General features: G+C 45.8%; 1 protein-coding gene across 1 annotated transcript in view; it reads left to right on the top strand.

Moving 5' to 3' along the window:
• LOC311341952 (LHFPL tetraspan subfamily member 6 protein) overlaps positions 1 to 21,004 on the top strand; it is a 49,676-nt gene that overhangs the window by 23,426 nt on the left and 5,246 nt on the right. Inside the window, exon 3 of the mRNA XM_084466760.1 lies at positions 20,121 to 20,219. Within this exon, the coding sequence (XP_084322886.1) occupies positions 20,121 to 20,219 (99 nt within the window). The remainder of the gene's footprint in view (positions 1 to 20,120; positions 20,220 to 21,004) is intronic.

Genomic DNA, 21,004 nt, shown 5'->3' with positions numbered 1-21,004 from the left:
TGACCACCTCGCTCAGCCCTAGACGCTCTCTGATTGGCCCTCCTCCCGTTCCCCCGTCTTCTCTGAGTACGGAACAAATTAGCACGGTGTGAAATGGAGGACATTTAAAGAGTGATTTGAATGAAACGTCAGCCCTCGGCAGACAGAATCATTTCCACTTGTCCCCGGTGGTTCCTCCAGCTCGATTACTCGTCCAGAGGAACATTGGGTTGCTTAGCAAGAGCGCAGGGATGTTTCTAATAATGCAGCGCGCTCAGCCAGTGTGTGTGAAGCATAATGATGTTAGCCTCTACCAAATGACCTTAAATATTCACTCTGACTGTGTTTAGTTTTAATCTAAGACTGCCAAAAACGACCAATACAGCTAGAAACTCTCAGTCCTACACTTGATACATTATCCAATACGCGGTATTCAGTGAGAGCAGGCAGGCTAATGTTAGCAGCTAGTGGTTTGTAGTTCAGTTGGAGCAGCCAGGCTAACGATAGCAACTAGTGGTTTGTAGTTCAGTCAGAGCAGCAAAGGCTACCGTTAGCAGCTAGTGGTTTGTAGTTCAGAGAACAATACCACGAGATTCCACGCTAACGTTGTAGTTGTAGTAACCTTGTAGTTCAGAGCTCCTTATGAACTACAGTAGTTTCTGATGTTTTCTCATGGGGGGGAGTGAGAGTGGTATTCTGGGGGCCCGCAGAATTAATTCTTGCATACCATCAGAAGGAGAAGGGGAGGGGTCTTTTTCATCATGGAGCCCCCCCCCCCCCCCCCCCCCCCCCCCACACACACACACACACACACCTAGTGCCATAAACACTGCAACAGCTGGTGTCCGATAGGTGTGTGTGTGTGTGTGTGTGTATGGGGTAGATGTTTGGTAGGAGGGGCACCATGCTGTCTACCTCCCCAACCCCCTTCTCCTCAGAGCGGATGGAGCTCAGGGTCCACGTTGCTCTACCATAAATACAACAGACAGCCGCAGAGGAAGCATTTTACAAACACAGTGTGTTCTAGTATGTAGGGTATGCCACCAGTATGTCCTGTGTTGGAATTCAGTGGTAGAACCAAGTGCTTTTCCCCTCAGCCATGACAGCATTCAATTCAAAACTATACTTTACTGTTCATTCCTATACTGTACTATTCTACCGTTTTACCTTCTGAAATTTGAATCCTCTCTCACTCTCTCTCTGTTGATCAATTAGGTCATCATGAGTGAGTGAGTGAGTGAGTGAGTGAGAGAGAGAGAGAAGCAGATGGAGGGCGGAAGAGAGAGATATACTGTACCCTTACATAAAGAGATTTGAGGGCGAGAGAAATAGCAATAAAGAAAGAGTAGGAAGGAGAGAAAAGGGGAAAGACAGAGGAGGGGAGAGAGAGAGGTGAGGAGAAACACAGGGTAGGGAAAGAGAGAGAGGAAGAGGGTAGCGGGAGAAAGAGAGAGGGTGGGGGAAGAGAGAGAGAGGTGATGAGTGTTGTGGGGGTTGCTGCTGGTACCATGTAATTTAATGTCTCAGCCGTACAGCGATGTTTAATTCATCACCGCCCGCGTTCCCACATTGATCAGCGCCACATTAAGAGCTGTAATTCCTCGGAGATGCCAGCGGTGGTCGTCATTCTGCTGTCTTGCGCCCGTGACTCGGAGCTGACACGGGGATCAACACAGTTCAAGGCGTCAGAGAGAAGCAAAAACTTCTTTAAATATCCATATGACCCTCTGTCAGACCTTTAAGTATGGCACTTTGAATTCATAAGCATATCGTGATATTTATCGGTATTGTGTAAAAACTCCCAATGATTATCGTCCACTCAGGCGTAAAAAGTATCTTCCGCCCCGCCTGGGTGATTGACTCGCCAGGTCTGGGCAAGGCATAAAGCCTGCGTCTCGTGAATAATCAGGTGGATGTAATTAGAGTCTGGAGCAGATTGTAATATCACAGAGAGCGATTGTGTCGCCAGAGTTAATCCACCGTTGGATGCAGGCGCTCTCAGAAGACCGGCTAATAAACACATGTAAGCAATCATCGCCCTGCGAGCGAACACGCAGAGACGAGCTCTCCACGGGACGACAAGATCTCAATTACTCTTTACTAGCATGTGGTCATTTAGCGCAGCGCTTTCATCCGAAGTGGCTTACAGTGGATTTTAGCTGCATGTCATTAAGGAGTAGGTAGTGGGGTTAGGCATCTCAGCTCAGGATGCTGTACAGTGGGGGTGGAACCCAATACCTTTTAGCCATGACACAATCCCGGCCCCTGCAACAGACGCATTTTCAATATAAAGACAAGCTCTTACAACAGTGTGTGTGTGTGTGCATGTGTGTCTAAGTGAATGTGTTTGTGTTCATTCACACGTGTGTGTGTGTGTGTGTGTGTGTATGTGTGTTCATTCACTTGTGTGTGCATGTAAGTGTTTGTGTGTGTGTGTGTTGGTGAGTGTGGCAAGGGAGGGTGGCTCATGTGATTACTACCTCCTCTCCAGAGTTCCCAACACATCTCTCCACAGATTGGTTTTGTTGTAGCTACGGCACCTCCATGCTCCTTCCCGAGACAGCAATCTGTCACAAGCCGTTTGTCAAAGCGACTAAACGCTGGGTCTATAACCTTCACTCAGGGGCCACTGTGTCTTGATTTGCCTTGGCCAATCCCGACAACGTACCCCAGGGACGTTAATTAGTATCAGCCAATCAAAACGTTGTAGTCAGGGCTTGTTTTTATCAGATTGAGCCAATCACAACGATGTAGTCGTGGTGTACTTTTTAATTACTTAAGCCAATCGTTGTGGTGGTGGCATTTCTATGATATTGAGTTTAAAATGTCATGTTTACAGGATGAGTGAGGCTCCTCTGGGATTTGAAAGACTCTTATCGGAATGATGGAGTAAAATGTTTCCTGCATTGCAGTCAGGACACAACGTGTTTTATCTTGAATTTGTTGACTGAGCCAGGAGTGATTTCATCACGGCTGTTGTCTTCCCTGGTGAGAGGATGAACACGACTGATCACCTCCCAACAGTTCAGCAGGAGATAGACTTTTATTACACTACCTATAAATCAGGCCTCTGGGCGGACACGCCCACTTGTGATGTCACAAACGTATAAAATGGCTTGTGAGGATTCATCAAGCTCACACCTGGTGATTAAATAGGGGCCCTGTAAACACTTGAAGCAAGAGCAGTTCATAATGCTATATCAGTGTTTCCCACAGACCAGGTAGCAATGTGTGGCGGCCTCCCGCCACAATGTGAGGCGCGATTACCGGCTGGCGGAGTTGTTGACGGGGGGGGGGGGGGGGGGGGTATTATCGATAATAGAAAATGCGCGGATCATTTTCTTTCTCGTTTTTCGCCCGTGCCTAAAGCCGCCACTGCTTATAATGCTCACGTTATAACCACGGGTGGAATTGTTGACGGGGGGGGGTGTATTAACGATTATAGAAAATGCGCGCATCATTTTCTTTCTCGTGTGTCTCGTTTTTCGCCCGTGCCTAAAACCGCCACTGCTTATAATGCTTACGTTATAACCGCGGGTGGAATTGTTGACGGGGGGGCGGGGGGGGGGCGATTACGGGCTGGCCGAGTTACATTTAAAAATTGCGTTCGGAAATTTTTTTTTTTTTGTGGAATCAATTTGTGGCGCTCGTTCAATCTGTGGCGCAGCGCCACACATTGGCCTATGGGTGGGAAACACTGTATATTGCTACTATTAATGCTACTATTTACCGTTAAGACTTTAGCAGAAACATTTATCCAAAGTGACTTACAATTCTTTAAATTGTAGAATTACATTTACTTTTGTAATTGTACAATTACAAATCTTTATAAACATGTCTTTGAGGGGAAAGAAGCGGTCAGACATTTGGCTCAAGGATGCCTACAGATAGGGTTAGTACATTTGAGATCGAACCGAGAACCTTTTGGCTGGAGGTCAACATCCAACCACTAGAATATCCTGTCTCACAAACCTTGACTTGTATACCTGAAGGATCTTGACTTTGCATTGATTCAGGGGTCCTTGTCTCCAATCATGGACCCACATAACAATCTATATCGATCAGATCAATACCGTAACTGATTACAGATCAGTTAAATCAGTGAGATGGATCGAACACTCCCGCAGGAGTTCTAAAAATAGAAACTTGCGTTTCTATTCAACAAAGAGGGATCCGTCTCTAATATGAAATGTATTTAAAAGGCTGCTTACTGGATATTGGAGGACTGGGGGTTGTTATAAAAAGACAATATCAATACTGTATTTTGATGCTTCTTGCCATCTTGATACACTGTATGCACACACACACACACAAACAGCCAAGAGCCTTTGACCTTCAACAAGAGATTTTTAGATGTATTTCTTAGCAAGAGGCTATGGGTTGGTAGTATGAGGCTAGAGGACGCTAGTAGGCATAGCCGTTAGCCACTCAGGCTAACCGACACTGTGCTTACCCAAGCCATTGTGTTGCTTTCTACCCACCTTTACATTATCAACACGAGGCGTTTGCTATATTAATCTTGCTTATTTGTGTAACTGGCAGTCTGTTCCACTGTCGGTGGGAAGCTTGTGGTGAAAACATGGCGAGGGGGGGATGTTTTGGTGGAGCGCAGCCCATGTGTACCACCTCACCATATGGTGTTAGCATAGTGCCAGCGCCGCGAGGGGCTAGAGCCTCGTGGCGACAGGAAGTACAGTGACGCAGCAGTGCTCCTTATAAAACAAACACTACTCGCCAAGCCGGTGCCAAAACACATCACCAGGGCAATACTGCTGTGTATTCACAGCATTTGATTAATTTCTTATCCTCTTCTTGTTTCTCTCGTCTTTAAAGTGTCATTTTCTTTTTACCTTCCTTTTTCCTATTTTCTGTTCTTCATGTTTTTATTGTTTGGATTTTATGATGGTGTTAACAGATGGACTGGCCCTGCTTTTTCTTTAACATCTCCCAGGTGTATGGCAGGGAATTCAGCACACTTCCTCTGTAGTCCCGTAAGAGAGCAGCACAGGATGCAAGAGCAGTTTAAAAATCACTACCCTCCATGTCACAGTCACTAGTCCCTAGTACCCTTCAACACCAAATTGAAGAAAGTGTTTGTATTTTATCTTGTGCTTTTGACTCTTCTGCATTTTGTCATGGATATCTGATCGTATCAAAACTTTGCTGCAGTGTTGCTGGGTTCTGAACCCTCTCTGCTGAAACTTGAAGGCAGGACCAGGATATAATTTCAATATTAGTACACTAATAGGAAAGACTTAAGGAAAGATGATAAGGGTCTGAAGGAAAAACGATAAATTACGTAGGAAAGAATGTGTCCCAGAACTGACATTGAACATAATGTCACCAAGCACTTTGGTGATAATACTCCTTCTGAGAGAAGTAAATCAAGCTTTCTAGTCACTAAATACATGCTTTTTACATTTTCAAGTGGAGCTTTTTGATTAACTGTCAACTGATAATTGTGACGTTTCTTTGCCACGTAAAACTGGCTCTCTCAAGATATCTTTCAATAACGATATTCTCCTAAAGAGACACCCAGCTATTAGGCAGACATAAGACATAACTGACCTTATCTTTTGCAGCAGTATTTCTAATTCCTAAGCATATCTTGATTTACATCACCACTATTTCCAATCCTCCAGGATTATACTCCTATCCTTGACTCCTCTTCTCTGGTTTTCTCAACTCCTCCTTCATTCGTCCTCACTCCTGCCCCCGTCACGCCTCCTCTTCTGCCCCTCCTCCACTCATTCCTCCCTCCTCTTCCTTCGTGTTCTCTCTCGTCTCCACACTGGGAACCAATGACTGGGAAGCCCTGATATAAAGAATCCTTTATCGAAGCTGAAAGGGGGGGAGGGGAGAGTGTATGGTGGCTGCTCAGCGACTGACTCTTAGTTTGTTGACCTTTTGAGAACTTTCTGGAGGATCTGTGTGCCTTCTGGGCCCTGAGGCATCACTGAGCATTAATCCCTGAGCTGCTGCTATCAGCAGGGCAGGGACCCTTCACAGAGGCCCCCCAACCCTGTGGAACATATCCCATGTCCCTGGACACAAAGACACACACACACACACACACACACACTCATATAAACAAAGGCATTCACACAAACAGATACACACATAAACATAAACACACACACATATAAACACTAATATGAACAAACACAATATCATCCATACACACGCACAATCACACACACACACACACACATATAAACAATAATATAAACAAACACAATATCATCCATACACACACACAATCACACGCACAATCACACACACACACACACAAACAAAGACAAAATATAACAAACATACAGAATTGCACACAAATAGAAACAAATACACACACACACACACCTTTGTTTCCTTTGTCCACATCCTCTTGCTGTGTTCTTTGTGCTATAAATACTTAATGTGGTGATCTGATCTTCAGTGGACATTTTGTAAAAAAAAAAAAAAAAGGCCATGTTCCCCACACGAGGATGGCGCTGAATATTACATAACACACACAAGACACCGCTATTCAGTAATACAATGGCGTGTCCCCGTTGACACCACTTACACAAACACACAGACAGATGAACACTCATACACAGGCGGGTATTTAACACAGATGAATACTGTAGAGGAAACACATCGCACCTCCTTCAGACCGTAGCATGAATCTTATACTTATACGTGAGCTAACAAGCCTGTGTGTGTGTACGTGCGTGCGTGCGTGCAAGCATCCACAACTCCCTCATCCTCTTGTTTAGCTAGTTTAAGTCAAAGCTGTTCTCTTCCTTTGTGTGCTGGTTTGATGCCCAACGGCAGGACTTTGAAGTGGTCCCTCTCCGTACTTCCTGAACGCACACCTGTCTGAGCGGTTGTTGACGGGCTCTTTCTGTGCTCCTCTACCTCTGCTCCACGCACAGCTGCTTCCACAGCAAGTGGAGCAAAGGAGGAATTATTTGAGAGATAGGACATTTTGGGCATTGGTGGAGGAACTTCTGCTGGAATCTCACAGAGAGATGTTCCACACAGTGCTTCAGGTAGCAAACCACAAAGTTGTCACAGGGACAAGCAAGGGTGTGTGGTTGATGTCAAAAGGCTGCTATGCTACCAGCAGGTGTAATGTTGATTAGCCATTACAAGCCTTTTTTCCAAATTTACACTCACGAATGTGTGAGAATCCCTGCCAGATGTGTGATAGATAGATGAGCCTACCAGTCTGCCCAGTGGACTATACCTACTGGTAGTTAACCTCTGTCCCCAGCCATCCGCATCTGTGAGCGCCCTTGGTCAAGAGGTCTAACCCTTACCTGCTGCTCGTTGCCTGCAAGACTGCTCATGCAAGATACACGTGTTGATACACGTGTCTGCTGACCAAAGTGTAAACCGAGGGTATTAGTTCATTGTCATGGTGTTAACTCCCTTCCCCGGCCCTGATCTGACAGTCAATAGCAGGAAGTCCAACTAGTTGAACTCTGAACTCTTGGTTACAACACGAGCAACCATGTGTATCGTTTGCAGGACGGAGGGCAATAGTTAAGGGAGGAAGAGATGGAGGGAGGTAGAGAGATGAGGAAGTGAAAGAGAGGAGGGAGGAAGACAGAGAAGAAGGTTCTGTAGTTTGACGGCCCACCAACCCCACTTTACTCAAAACGCTTTCAGTTTGTCTGTTGTGCAGAGAGTGTCTTTTTCCCCCAGAGAATCAGTTCTGGTACAGTTCAACTTTTGAGTGAACAAACATGTTGAGATCTTTACTGCTCTGTCACGAGGAAACCTCCTCCCTCTCCACTTGACAGGCCGTTATTTGTTCATTTTGTCAAAGGGAGGTGGTTATAAGAAAAACGTCTTGACAACTGTTTCTGCAGCGGTGTTTTTGCTATCTGGTGTATTTATGATCTACGTCTTGCTGCTATCCATCATGGCTTCTCTGCACCCTTCATTTTTTTCCTTCTTCCTTTTGTTGCATTCCCCCCCCTTTTTCTCTTCAACTAGTCTTCCTCCAAGTAAGTGTGGTGGATGATCAAAGACTGTTTCTCCCCGCTTTGTTTTGAGATATTCCACAGATTTCTCAAGATATAGAACCCCAGCACTGTATTCATTAGTGAGACCATATAGACCATACAGTGAACCCAGTATACAATATGGAACACAGTGAATATAGTCACAGGTCATAAATAAGCAACTTGCAGTTCGGATGTCTTGCCTAAGGATTCTTTGGGGTAGCCGGGGATCGAACCGGGGACCTTTCAACCGGAGGCCCTGGCCTCTGATCTACTGACGAGTGGGACAGCGCTTTTTTTTTTTTTTTTTGGGTCATTAAAAGGAGACTTGGAGTGGGAGGGGGAGGGGGGGATACGAATAGTTGCCACCAAGCAGAGGGAGCCATCTTTGTTCTTGATATAATTAAGCTCAAAGCGTTCCCTGAAACTGAAAGAGAGAGGTGTTGAAGCGATTTGTTCAGCGCGTTGAAGCAAGAGCGACGGGACGGATGAAAAGGAAACGCACAAACGGCGTGCTTGGCTGTGAAGCCGGCAGACGAAGGAACGTGCCACTTGCTCGGATTTGTCAGTTCCCTCCTCCCATTTAATTTGTGTTAGCTTAAACACAGAGGAGTTGGCATTAAAGCACCACTTTCAGGAAGACAGGAGCTGGTGAACATCCAACAACCAACGTGACCCAGTTGGTTTACATTGGGATATGTAAATGGGGATGTTCTCTGTTTGCTGAGTCAGTTTTTTTTCTCTCATAGACGACCTTGTCTATATATAAAAACAAGTGAAGGGGCCATAAACATCTCCTAACTGCAGCCCACCCACTCCATTACCAACACCCCCAGCCATGACATTGGTTAATCTGAAAAAGTGATTTGACCGGTCCGGGGAGGACAACCATAAAAGTTATGTGAGATGACCGTTCTGGGACCACATGTCCTCTGTTGTTGTTTATAAGTTAAGGACATACAAGGAGAAGCGGCGCATCATAACTTCCCTCCAAGCGCCACTGACCCTGATGATAAATTGTCATGTGACCTTGGCGATACATTTTGTTGTTCTTGCTGTCATGCTCAATACAGATCTCTGTGTCACTTTGAGTCCGTAACTACATTCCAGAGTACTAAGCCCACCTCTTCTCACTCCTGACCTTCCACTCTCAATTTCCCACCCCACCCCCTCTTATTTTCCTCCCTCTCTATCACTCTCCTCCTCCCACTCTCTATCTTCCCCCTAACCCCTTTCATCCACTCTCTATCCCATATATCTTTTCCCCTACTAATTCCCTCTTCATCTCCCTCTCTCCCCCACCCCCTCTCTCTCTATTCTCTATCCCTCTCCCCCTAGCAACTCTCTCTCTTCCTCCATCCCTCCCCCTGTCCCTGTCCCGCCCTGGTGGTCGGATCACCCTGGCAGGGTGGGGTGGAGGAGGGGGTCGTGTCCTTGTGGATGGAAGAAGGGGGGGGGGGGGGGGGGGGGGGTTGGGTGGAGGGGGTTGTTAGCGGGGCCCAGGGTGGAGGAGAGAGGGCCTCTCCAGGCCTCCGTGCTTGTGTCTTTAATGAATTGAGTGAATACTAATCAGACAGCCGCACCCTGGGGGTGGTGCTGTGGCTGGTTCATACATGAATATGTGTCTTTACATTATAGTTGTTATCATTCACACAAACAGGGGGGAAAATGAAATTCCAAGGGGTGGTGGTGTGTGTTTTCAGAAAAGTTCTTCAGTTCAGTCTAAAGTGTATTTGTGTAGCCCAGTGGAAGTCTCAAATGCCTTCACAGGCCCACGTTGGACAACACTACCTAACTCTAAGGGAAATAAAGACAGCGTATTGATAGTTTATTTTTGTAGCATTATTCACTTTCTCTTTTGGGAAACTTGAGCCTCGACGGCCCATTCTTGCCCTGAAGGGTTGAACAACACTGGAACTTTTATGTTTGCTTTGGTGTATGAAAGACCACATCTTTGTGTCTCGGTCAACTTTAGTTTAACTTTAGTAGTTTCCCGCTGTTGACATTTTCTTTGTTTTAAGTTTTTATGAAAAAACTGAATGGAGATAATGTGCAAACATTTAGTATTGTGTCAAATACGGATAAACTTGATGGCAATAACAGAAGAATTAGCTCATTGAACCTCATTCTGCGTCCATGATTCATCCCCTCCTATAGTCGGGCCATCCTCACCCTTTCTTTTGTCATTTAAAGTGATTTCATGAACAATACTGACTCGACTTTTCCAAGGCAATGCAATTACACACATTTTCCCTTTCCCCTTGTCACTCTTTACACGGCCACACAGCCATTTTAATTCATCTGTTTTTAATGGGGGGGCTTGTTCTGTTGGCCGACAGAGGCGTGCTGGGGGAAGTTGTTTGGCAAGCGTGTGAGTTATTGTTGATTGTACTTTATTTATTATTTCATTTTCTTCATTTTTATTGCTTCTCGCCCTGCATTCCAGCAGAGTTTAATGACAGAGGTGCCTGCTGGGAGATGAGGACCAGATGTGTTGTGAGGTGTGAGGAGGGAGAAGGAGTCTCCATTGTTCATTGTGTTCTAACAGGGGCCCGGAAATCTCTGTCCTCTGGATCTATAAGCCCTCGTGTTTTCCACCACCCGCTCCTCTACTTCACCTCGACGTCTGTTACATCACTTTCCTACCTCAAGACGCCCCAGTCACGTAGCACGACATGGGAATACATTTCATACCTTGTCTTCTCGACTTTGAATTTGTTTTCGTATAATCCTTCTCCCACCGAATGCGGGAGCTCTGCACTTTGAATCCCTGAGGAGTACAAAGTTCTGTTATTCTACCTGTGATTCTGAGTCGTTGTTCTGTAAACACTCTGCCTGAGGCAACGGCTGCCAGAATGTGAGCCGTCTATCAAGACAGAGGCTTAATGCTCAGCTCTGTCTAAAACCCAACCGACGAGCCATCACTCCTCAGCTTGCTGGTCGGCCCGCCGAGCCAAATTATATAGTGTGGTTGCGGGAGGAGGCTCGCATGAATCGGCTTTCATCAACAGAGTTGTTTTAATCCGGGCTGAGGCGTCCTCCTAGTGGCTGTCAGATCTTTCTCCGGCTTTTATTTAAGATGCATTCAGGAGAAAACCACTCCTGAACGTTCTGCCCTGATTTACACACTTAAATGTCAAGAGAAAATGTCTAACAGTCAAGTCATTCAAACTACCAGTCGGACCAGCTCTCTGCCGGTGATGCACTGCGGGCTCCACCGGTGAAGCGCAACACTGACACCACAAACATTTGTCGCAATGTGCCCGGCCGCGTGTTTGACGGGCCGCTGTTCTCTCACTGGCATACTTGGAGTGGCACATCCTGAAGCTGTAAGCGTGGAATGAAATTGGTTATCGCTGTTTGCTTTGAGTCTCTACAGGGGGCCAACGTGGCGGAAATAGCTTTGTGTCTCCGCAGGGACGCTTGCAGAGATACGATGAGATACGATGTGATCGTGTGGAAGCGGGAGATGTGCTCTGGGAGTCGTGCACGCTGGGACGTGCGCTCTCCCCCTGGAACCTGATTTCGGCCTCTCTCGATTATAGCCCGGCCGATTATTTGACAAGGTACACATGGTGTTTTTCCCTCTCTCTTTATTCTGTTCCAACATAAACAACAAGAGCAGAATAGTCTCCATCTTTTTATCCTTCATCTTTTTAAGAGACTGAATATCAGGAAAATGTATGACTCAGCAGACTTTATGAATGCATGAATAGCATCAGACAGTATAAGAAATCTGTACGTTTTGCAATGGGAGTGTCAGGTTTTTGTGTTTGAACAGAGGTGTCTGCCCCCCGCCCCCCCCACCCCCATGATGAGCGTCAGTATTACCGACAGAGACATGGGGGAGACATGGTAGTCAGACAGCCTTTCCGTCGACGACCCAGAATCGCCTGCTTGCGTGCCATGAATACCAACTCTAAGCGGAAAACCTCCAAGCTTAGCTTTCCCTCCCTTCCCCTGTGCATCGAGTACATCATGCACGCACTTCCGGTGGGTTTGCCGGTGAGCCACTCACTGCTAGGTGTGATTGGGCCACAGCGTGGTGTAGGTGTGTACGCACTGCTTCAGGCCTCAGTCAGGGTCTGTGAGCAGAGCAGAGAGCCTGAACACATCACACTTGACCTAGTTACTGCAGCTACACCAGCCGCTGCACCAGCAGACCCCAACACGCCGAGTTCTGAGCTCGGGAGAATACCCATTTCCTTTGGTAACCCCCGCCAGCCCCCCTCCTTCCCATGTATGGAGTTTCCATCGTTTCTAATGGGAATTCCAGGCAGTGGAGTGCATTTCTTTCTGCTGGAAATTCCAATAGGGATAATATCAGAATTCACTCCAAGATATTGGTCACACGGGATGGAGGTTAGAATTACAGAAACCCTTTCCAGCATTTGTATTCGCTCGCTGCAAGTACATTTCACAAAAGAATGACTCAAATGACAATACATGGAAAAAAAGAAACAATTGCAAATACAATTCAAAAACAGATGGCCACCAAGCCTTCGCCTAAAGCCACCATTCAACAATCTATCCATTGACTGTACAGAGGGATTTAGCCCAGGCCTATTCACACATTAACACCAATTACAGAACAGCGACCAGCAGAATGCCGTCTCTGCACAGAGACTTCCCCCCCACGATCACTTTGCATCTACTCGACCTCATTGAAACAGAAATATAGAGTAGGAGTGGCTTAGCATCTAAGGGACGCTAGGAAAATCACATCCGTTGGGGAACGGAACGAGAAGAAGAGAAGACAGAGAAGAAAGAGGACTCTAACAGGGGGTGGCTGCTTGCCTCTTCCCTGTTTTCTTTGTTGATTACTTAGCTTGTTGTTGCTCAGACAAATGAGGGGCAAAGGAAACATCTAAAAATGCAATCTGAGATCAAAGAGGAGCTGGCTGAGGTGGCGTGGAGGTGTGGTTTTCTGGCAGCGGGTGAGGAGTGAGTGTAATATTTTTCTACGTGAAAACCCAAGATGTTGTCTTTCTATAAAGTAAATTCCTCCAGATGTTATTCATTAACTGAACTAAAGCAATTATAACACACTGCCCCTTATTCTCTGTATTATACATATAATTCTTCAGTATTAGTGGTAACGGTAGTTCAGCATGTAATGAAACTAGCTGTTAATTGTCAGCCAGTGATTGGCCAATTTATTAATCACTTTAGTCGTAATCAGAGCGCAGGAGCTCAATATAAACATGACCAACCCTTAATGGCCCCCTCTAGGGGTGAGCCAGAGAGGTTGGGTGGGAACAAGGTGAGGTCGGGGGAGAACGGTTAAGCCTTTTGGACTGTGTGACTGTGATTGAGGGCTATGCAAATAAAATTGGGAGCAGAAAGTGAGCAGGGTGAAAGCTTTGGTGAGAGAGTGATCGGTGACAAGGCAAGACTAGCTCATTTGTATAGCACCATTTAAACACCCGGCCAGTTGTAGTGCTCTACACAGAACAAATTTTCATGTATAAACATTAAAAAACGACATAACAGATAATTAAACAAAAAAAGTTTGAATTAAAAGCTGCAGTAAACATAAATGTTTTGAGCCCTGATTTAAATGACTAATGAGTTGAGGGAGTATCACACTATGGTGCATAAATACAAAAAAAGTGCAATGAGATGAGAAAGTGACTCTGGGTTGGAGAGTGAGTGGGGTGAGAGTGATGGTGGTATGCGGGGGGTGAGAGAGTGATGGCATGAGAGAGTGAGCAGGGGAGTATGAGGGAGTGTTTATGTCTCTCATGGGAACAGAGGGACCATGTACACACCCAGCAGTGCTTACTCTCTGGTTTGTCCACACAGTAAATGGGTTTTAATTAGAAACTGACCATGCTTGAACGGCACACGGCTACCAACTTGATCCAGATCATTAAAGAGTAACCCTGCACGGCTGCCACGGCCACATGCGATTGGCTTAATCCAGTGCCATGTGACGTGACACCACCTGCTTTTAGAACAATGGAAAATGACGTCATAACCTGGTGTGAACTTTGCCGAATCAGAAAGAGCCGTTGAACAATCTGTGTTCGGAGGTGGTGTAGCGTTGGTGTTGGGCTATGGTTTGAAATGTTATTCTACTAGCCTGTAAGTGACAGCAGGCAACATATTTAAATGTTAATGTGGTGTGGCGGGGTTATGTATAAGCCTGACATACTTGGGAGTCATGTATAAATTACTCCCGTCACGTGCACTTCACACTCACGTACAGATCCTGCATCGGGTGCACTACAGATACACATGCTACTGTTCATTGCATGCACAACACACACACACACACACACACACACACACACACACACACACATATATATAGAAAGGATGGAGGGAGAGGAAGATAGAGAGAGAGCGTGGGACTAAAGGAGGTAGTTGAAGGAGAGAGAGGGTGAGAGAGCAGGAGACTAATGGAGGCAGTTGAAGGAGAGAGAGGGTGAGAGAGTGAGAGACTAAGCAGGGTAGCAGAGGGGGAGGGGGAGGAGAAGCAGGAAGGGTTCACAGAGCATGGAGTAGTGGGTGCAGGCTGGTGTTTTTTCGGTGCAAGCTTTATGTATATGAGCTGGGTGTAACGTGACCTTGCCCAGCTGTTGATCTGCTGACGTATCGATCCTGGTTAGGGTTTAAAGGAGAGCAGGTGGACACAAGGATTACAAGGACACAGCTGAGGAAATCAGCTGTGTCTAGGTTGACCCTCAGCCGATGACCATGTAACATGCAGATGACCATGTAATATGCTGATGCCCTTGTAACATGCAGTCTCTATTTGTATAAACATATCTATTTTGGATTTTGGCCTTCATTTTGTTAATTGTATTTGATGGAAATTATTTTATTTTGGTATAAGTTCATGTCTAGTTAGCTGTTGATCAGGAAAAGTTCTTTAAGGAAATGTATGTAATTGTATTTTCAAGGTTTGTTTGTTGTTTGAAGTCTCAGTCTCAGGTGTGTGTGTGTGTGTGTGTGTGTGTGTGTGTGTGTGTGTGTGTGTGTGTGTGTGTGTGTGTGTGTGTGTGTGTGTGTGTGTGTGTGTGTGTGTGTGTGTGTTCACACTGCTGGGTCTCCTTCTGTTCCCTCCTCACATCTTCTCACCACAGAACAGAATGCTGACAGAGAGCTGCCCCCCCCCCCCCCCCCCCACACAGACACACTCTTAAACTCAAACACTCACTGAGATGCATACACTCTCAAACACACACACACGCATACACTCTCAAACACAGACACACACACACACACACACACACACACACACTTGCTCAGGTACAAACGACTGTCAGTCACAAACATAAATGCACACAATCTCAGGTCCACAGCACAGACTTATTCACCCACACCAAAACCCGCTCTGTGCCTTTCCTAATTCCTGGGCTCTCCCTCCTCGGCTTAGCGGATGCCTTTCTCCGTGTCCTTCTGCTCTTTTCACTGATAACCTTGAATGGGTCCGGGTCTATTGTCAGCCCGCGGGGGCACCGAGCAGGCCAGGGAACTCTGGGGTCCATGACAGAGAGCGGGATGCTTCAACAAAAGCCCCCAGTCCCCTCCACCCACCACCAGCCTCCACCACCGTCACCCTACACATTCTCAGGATTCAGCAGGCGGAGAAGAAATAGTGTTTCATTCAGGTGTAGAAGAACATGAAAGCTTGACACCAGACGTTCTGGGAACAATGGGTCGACTCTGTTGCAGTAAAGCACCTAGTTTGTCTTGGCGGGCTTTGTCCAATGGCCATCGCCGGGGTCTTTAATGATTAAATCTTAAGTTGGGGATGCGAGGCCAGACTGGACCTTTCCATTAAAGAGGAAAAAACACTTAAAGTTAAAACCACAGAGTGTGGGGCTGCGTTTCAATTTAGCCCCTACATTTTTGTGAAATAGGGGTGATAAGCCAGCGGTGTGTGTTTAGCCGAAGCACGGCGAGTGAATCACTTGATATCTGAAGTCTTGCAGCTCCAGCTGTGCCGCGCACCGTCACTAAACTCATCCTCTCTTGAGAGGAGACATCCCCATCCCGTCCCCCCCACAGCGATGAAAGCCTATCGGCCATCATTCAGAACGCTGCCATGGCAACCGCATCTCAAAGACATCTCCAAAGTGGTCCAAGGTTTGGCAGAAACAAACTAACTAACAAACAAATCACAGCCTCTGGGGGGGGGGGGGGGGGGTTTGCGGCGCTCTTATCTTGAAAAAACTCCCCGGCCCACGCTCAGCTTGACCTCCCGCTATCTGAGGCAAAACGGCCCCTCTTTGTTTCTGGATAACGTATGTGGACAGCAGCAGCCCAGCGGGTGCTCTGGGCCAGAAAGGCTGCTGCTGTTAAGCCCCCAAGGCTCCGAGGGACCATCGTTCAGCATGACAAAGTGCTGGGTCCTCAGAGGACTGCCAGGACACCGCTGTGGACTCCACCAGTAGGGATCGATGCAATGGTTTCATAACAACGGCCCTATCCGACTACTACACGCCAGCCCTCTTACTGCGTCTTAAACCCTCTGAATATCTAGTCCACACTGAGTGTTAAACCCTCTGAATATCTAGTCCACACTGAGTATTAAACCCTCTGAATATCTAGTCCACACTGAGTATTAAACCCTCTGAATATCTAGCCCTCAGTGCATATTAAATCCTCTGACTATCTTGCCCATACTGCGTATGAAACCCTCTGAATATCTAGCGCCAGCTGCATATTAAACCCTCTGAATATCTAGCGCCAGCTACATATTAAACCCTCTGAATATCAAGGCAACACTGCATATTAAACCCTCTTAATATCTTGTCCGAACATCTTTTTATCTTGCCCACATTGAGCAAACTGCGTATTACCACTCTTGACATCTAGTCCACACTGCATTTCATACGCTCTGAATATGTAGCCAACACTGCATATTAAACCCTTTTAATATCTAGCAGACACTGCGCATTACACCAACTGAATATCAAGGCCACTGCAAATTACGCCCACTGTGTATCAAGCGCACTGGCTATTAAGTCCACTGTGTAGCCAGTCCACTGCATTTTAAGAGCAATACATATCAAGCCTCTTTGTAAATAGTGAGTGGTTTGTTGAAGTGAACTGTGGGGAAAAGAGGTTCACAGATGACCATCCATTCCTCTGCATTATTATTCTTTCTATTTATATTGCTTGACAGGGTTGTGCTTATAGGGGGTTGAATAATGAAAACAGACGCAAGCTGTGTCTGTTTTCATTTGAACAACTTAAAGAAAGGAAATGAGCAGGCAACGAAAAAAGTCAATTTCCGTTTCTTGATCTTTAAAGCAAAAATCTGTGTTCAGACATGTCCCCATGTATATCCGTCCACCCATCCAGCCTATATCATTCGCGTATGGGTTCCCAGTCTGGGAATTTTGTGTCAAGTCTGCTCTGAGTGGAAGGACCCCCTGAATCTGTTAGGGGTTTATCCAGCCCAGACCCTAAGGGTCAGGGGGTTGGCACTCTTAGCACTAAAGCTATACACTAACATCATGACACCAGCAGCAGCTACGGCCATATAGCGTAGCGGACAGGATGCTAATGGTATCGGGGCAGGAAATTAACAGGTACAGGAAACGTCTCGGAGGGAGCGGTGGGAGTACGTGGGGAGAGAGCTGTAGTCAGAGCGAAGCACAGCACACGACGCTGAGCTTGGCAGAGCCTGTTAAACATATGTGCCACAGTGCTTTTTTCAGGGTTTTTTTAATTTCTTTGGGCGTTTATAATCTTCTCCCACGTCGTCGCAGGCAGCAGCCAGTCCTCTGGCGTCACCACAGATACGTATAGTGTGAAGGCCGGGATTGGAACGCATTAAAAACCTGTTTTATTTTTTTTAACTACGAACTTTGTCGTTTCACGGAAGTGATATTGAGGTAAATTAAGGACGTTTTATGTGTGTTCCACATTTGTGTAGCCAACCAGTAGGATGGAGTTTAAAATCATAATCCTGCTATAAAAATAGCAGCAGTTGGTCCAAAAACCATGCTTGTTTTTTTACCCAATGGTTACATAACGGTGTTTGTCTTTTGTTATGGTAATAACCCAGTTAGAGCCTTTTCCCAGTTTTTCTTCAATCTAACCAGATGTTGACTTTTGTTGTTATTTCTCCAATCCTCGCTTATGTTGGGACGTCATGTGATCATCTAAATGAGAGGATTTATCAATTAATGACTAAAAAACAAGGGATGATGCAAAACAGACTTCAGTGTTTGCTAGGGGGGGATGGCCTCGCCAAACAAAGCTACACCCTTTCCCCTCTTCTGTCACTCCTTCTCGTGCTGGAAGTGAATCTAGCCTGATTACCCTCTGCAGTATCTCTCGCTGCGTTAGACAACACATGAAAGAGAATGTTTAATTTGGTTTAATATTAATAATGAATACATTACCATGCAGGCCTGAGTGTGTCTTTACTGTTACACATTTGAATGGAAGTATACTGGTTCAGGAAGAGGTTACATAACATGGTACACTTTAAAGGCAGCATATAAGGTTCCTCCTCCACACAGTGGTGTGTGCACGGGATTTAGTTTGATGTCGCTCTCGCTGGTCTCAACTGATGTCTCTTTTGGGGCTGGGAGCATAAAGGACCACTGTTTCACTTTTTCCCCACTGTTTTCACTACAGTTACTCTGTTAAAGTCAGAGATTTGAAGGCTAATACAAGTACAGTTCTTTGTCTTCTGATGAAGTTCTGGTGTAGAGATGAGAAGGCCTGTTCTCCCACCAGCTGAGACGAGGGATAACAGAATCTAAAGCTGCGAGGACACCTTGGGAAGAATCCATCTTTAATTGGCTGAACTGAAGTGAACTGAGCTGAGCAGATGGGGGTGATGGGGTTTGGGCTGTATATGTGTATGGCTGTGAATTGGACTTAACAAGAGGGTCTTGGTTTTACCATACATTAGTCAATTACAGCACTGCAACATTAATAATAACATGAATGGCAAGTTACAACATGTGCAAACGTGGAATGGAGATGATGGGTTACATATTTTATTATTGTTTAAATCTGAAAATAAACTTCCAAATACCATTATAACATGATCAACTCTATATAAGATGTTTTGGCAAATGGGTAGGACACTGATTCGTACTGACTTTGTATAGTACTTTTATACTTTTAGATATTACGATTTATATAGTATTTTGAATTTTAAGACTTTTCATGTTTTATAGAGATAGAGATTTTTATGTTTTATATATTACTTTTTCCCAATGTACCATTTTGCAGAGGGATATTTTTCCCATTTCAGTAATTTTCTAGTACTTTTCCCACCAAGTAGAAGCATGACACCTGCTTATTTCCCACCGCCAGATGTTCCATTAAAAAGGTACAGCAGACAGGCGAAAAAAGTGGACCGAGGATGGAGTGAAAAAGGGAAAAAGAGAGAGAAAAGCATGTATCAATTCCAGCGTCCACCAGCCGACAGTGTCCCCACCTCTCCAAACCAATAGCAGGCTAAGCTAGGGCAAACGCACTGAAAGAGATTACGCTAATGTAAAGACTAAGTCACCTCCCAGGGGGTGCCCGCAATTCCAGCCAGCTTCCAGAGACGGTGCCCCCGGCAGCCACGCACAGCCTGTCAAGGCAGCCCTGGCTCCCGGTGAACGCCGGAGATATTAATCCCTTGCTGTAATGACCATGGCTAGTTATTAGCCCTGGCGGCTTCAGCGCGCCAGCATAAGTCTATTTGATCGCTAACACGAATCCTTTCCCTGAGGATTCACGGCATTTTACTGTAATTATTGGAACATAAAATGCTTCATTCTGCCGCTGAGCCAGGCAAATTTGCATATTCACCCGCTGCTGTTGATGAGCTGTTTGGTGAAGCTGCACTTTTGCATATGCAATTATAAAAAATATATATATAAATAAAAAAGGTTGATGATTTGTGGTAAATCACAATTGGGGAATTGTGTAAACAAACATCATGTGGCTGTTTTGTTGGTTAAGGAACATAATAGAGGGTGCACTAAGCCTACACTTGAGGTATTTGCTCATTTAAGAAGACAGAGAGCTCCTTTGTGTGTTTCTGTGTGTGTGTGTTTATAGAAGTGTTTATAGAGACTAGAAAGTCTCTCTGATCTGCGCAAATAACTGGTTACAGTACGGTCCTCCGCCTGCATGCTGACGTGTGTGTGTGTGTCTTCTGTTCTTTCTGTCCAGGTCTGCTGATCGGCTCGGGTTGTGCCCTCTACCCCCTGGGCTGGGACAGCGAGGAGGTTCGACAGACCTGCAACAACAGCTCGGACCAGTTCCAACTGGGTGAGTTTACCATCAAATCCCCAAACGCTTATCGGAACTCTGTCTACCCTGCAACAAAACACAAAAACAAGCTTCCCTTAAACGTCTGAATTCTATTGACCCCCCAATAACACACCTTGGTGGTCCCTAGCTCTTTTTGGGCCTATTAACCCCTTTTAAGGTCTGAACTTTTTGAGACCCAAACTTCTGTTTTTTTCTGCTTCCACTCACACTTTGTTTTAACCGCATCAACATCTGGCCCATATATCAACGTTGCAATGAAAGTGTGTGCATCATGGCAGACTGTATCTGCTCGCTGCTGGTATCTACATGACCTTCATGAGACCTTTTAAACCAGTTCAATTATGCATCATCAAATATCTATGGCTCATAAGTCAGCCATCTCCCGTGACCCGAGGTGGGGGTCCTGACCCCCGAGGTGGGGAAAACACAGACCCGGCTCTGAACGCCGCATCCCTGCATCCTCCGAGGGTGTGACATTAGAGTGATGAACAAAAATCCATAAGTTACTTCTAACTATGTTATTAGGGGTTATCAAGGTGTGAAGGAAGCATCGGAAAATTGTGTCGGGTGAAATCCATTGCAATCTCATGTAATTTCAGTCTATCGATTTACTTCTACGCCTTCAACTCGATTTAATGGGTGGAGACTATTTCCCTCATGGCAAAAACAAAGCCAAGCGGGTGACCAATTATCATACACTAATGTGAACAAGCCAGGCCACTCACATTATGGCATCGGTGCCTATTGTCTGTGTTTTGGAATTTGAGGAAGTATACTACACA

This window comes from Micromesistius poutassou (assembly GCF_964030765.1).
Source record: "Micromesistius poutassou genome assembly, chromosome: 4".
Lineage (NCBI taxonomy): Eukaryota > Metazoa > Chordata > Actinopteri > Gadiformes > Gadidae > Micromesistius > Micromesistius poutassou.
Note: the sequence above shows the minus strand (reverse complement) of the source record. Positions and strands in the feature narration are given on the sequence as shown.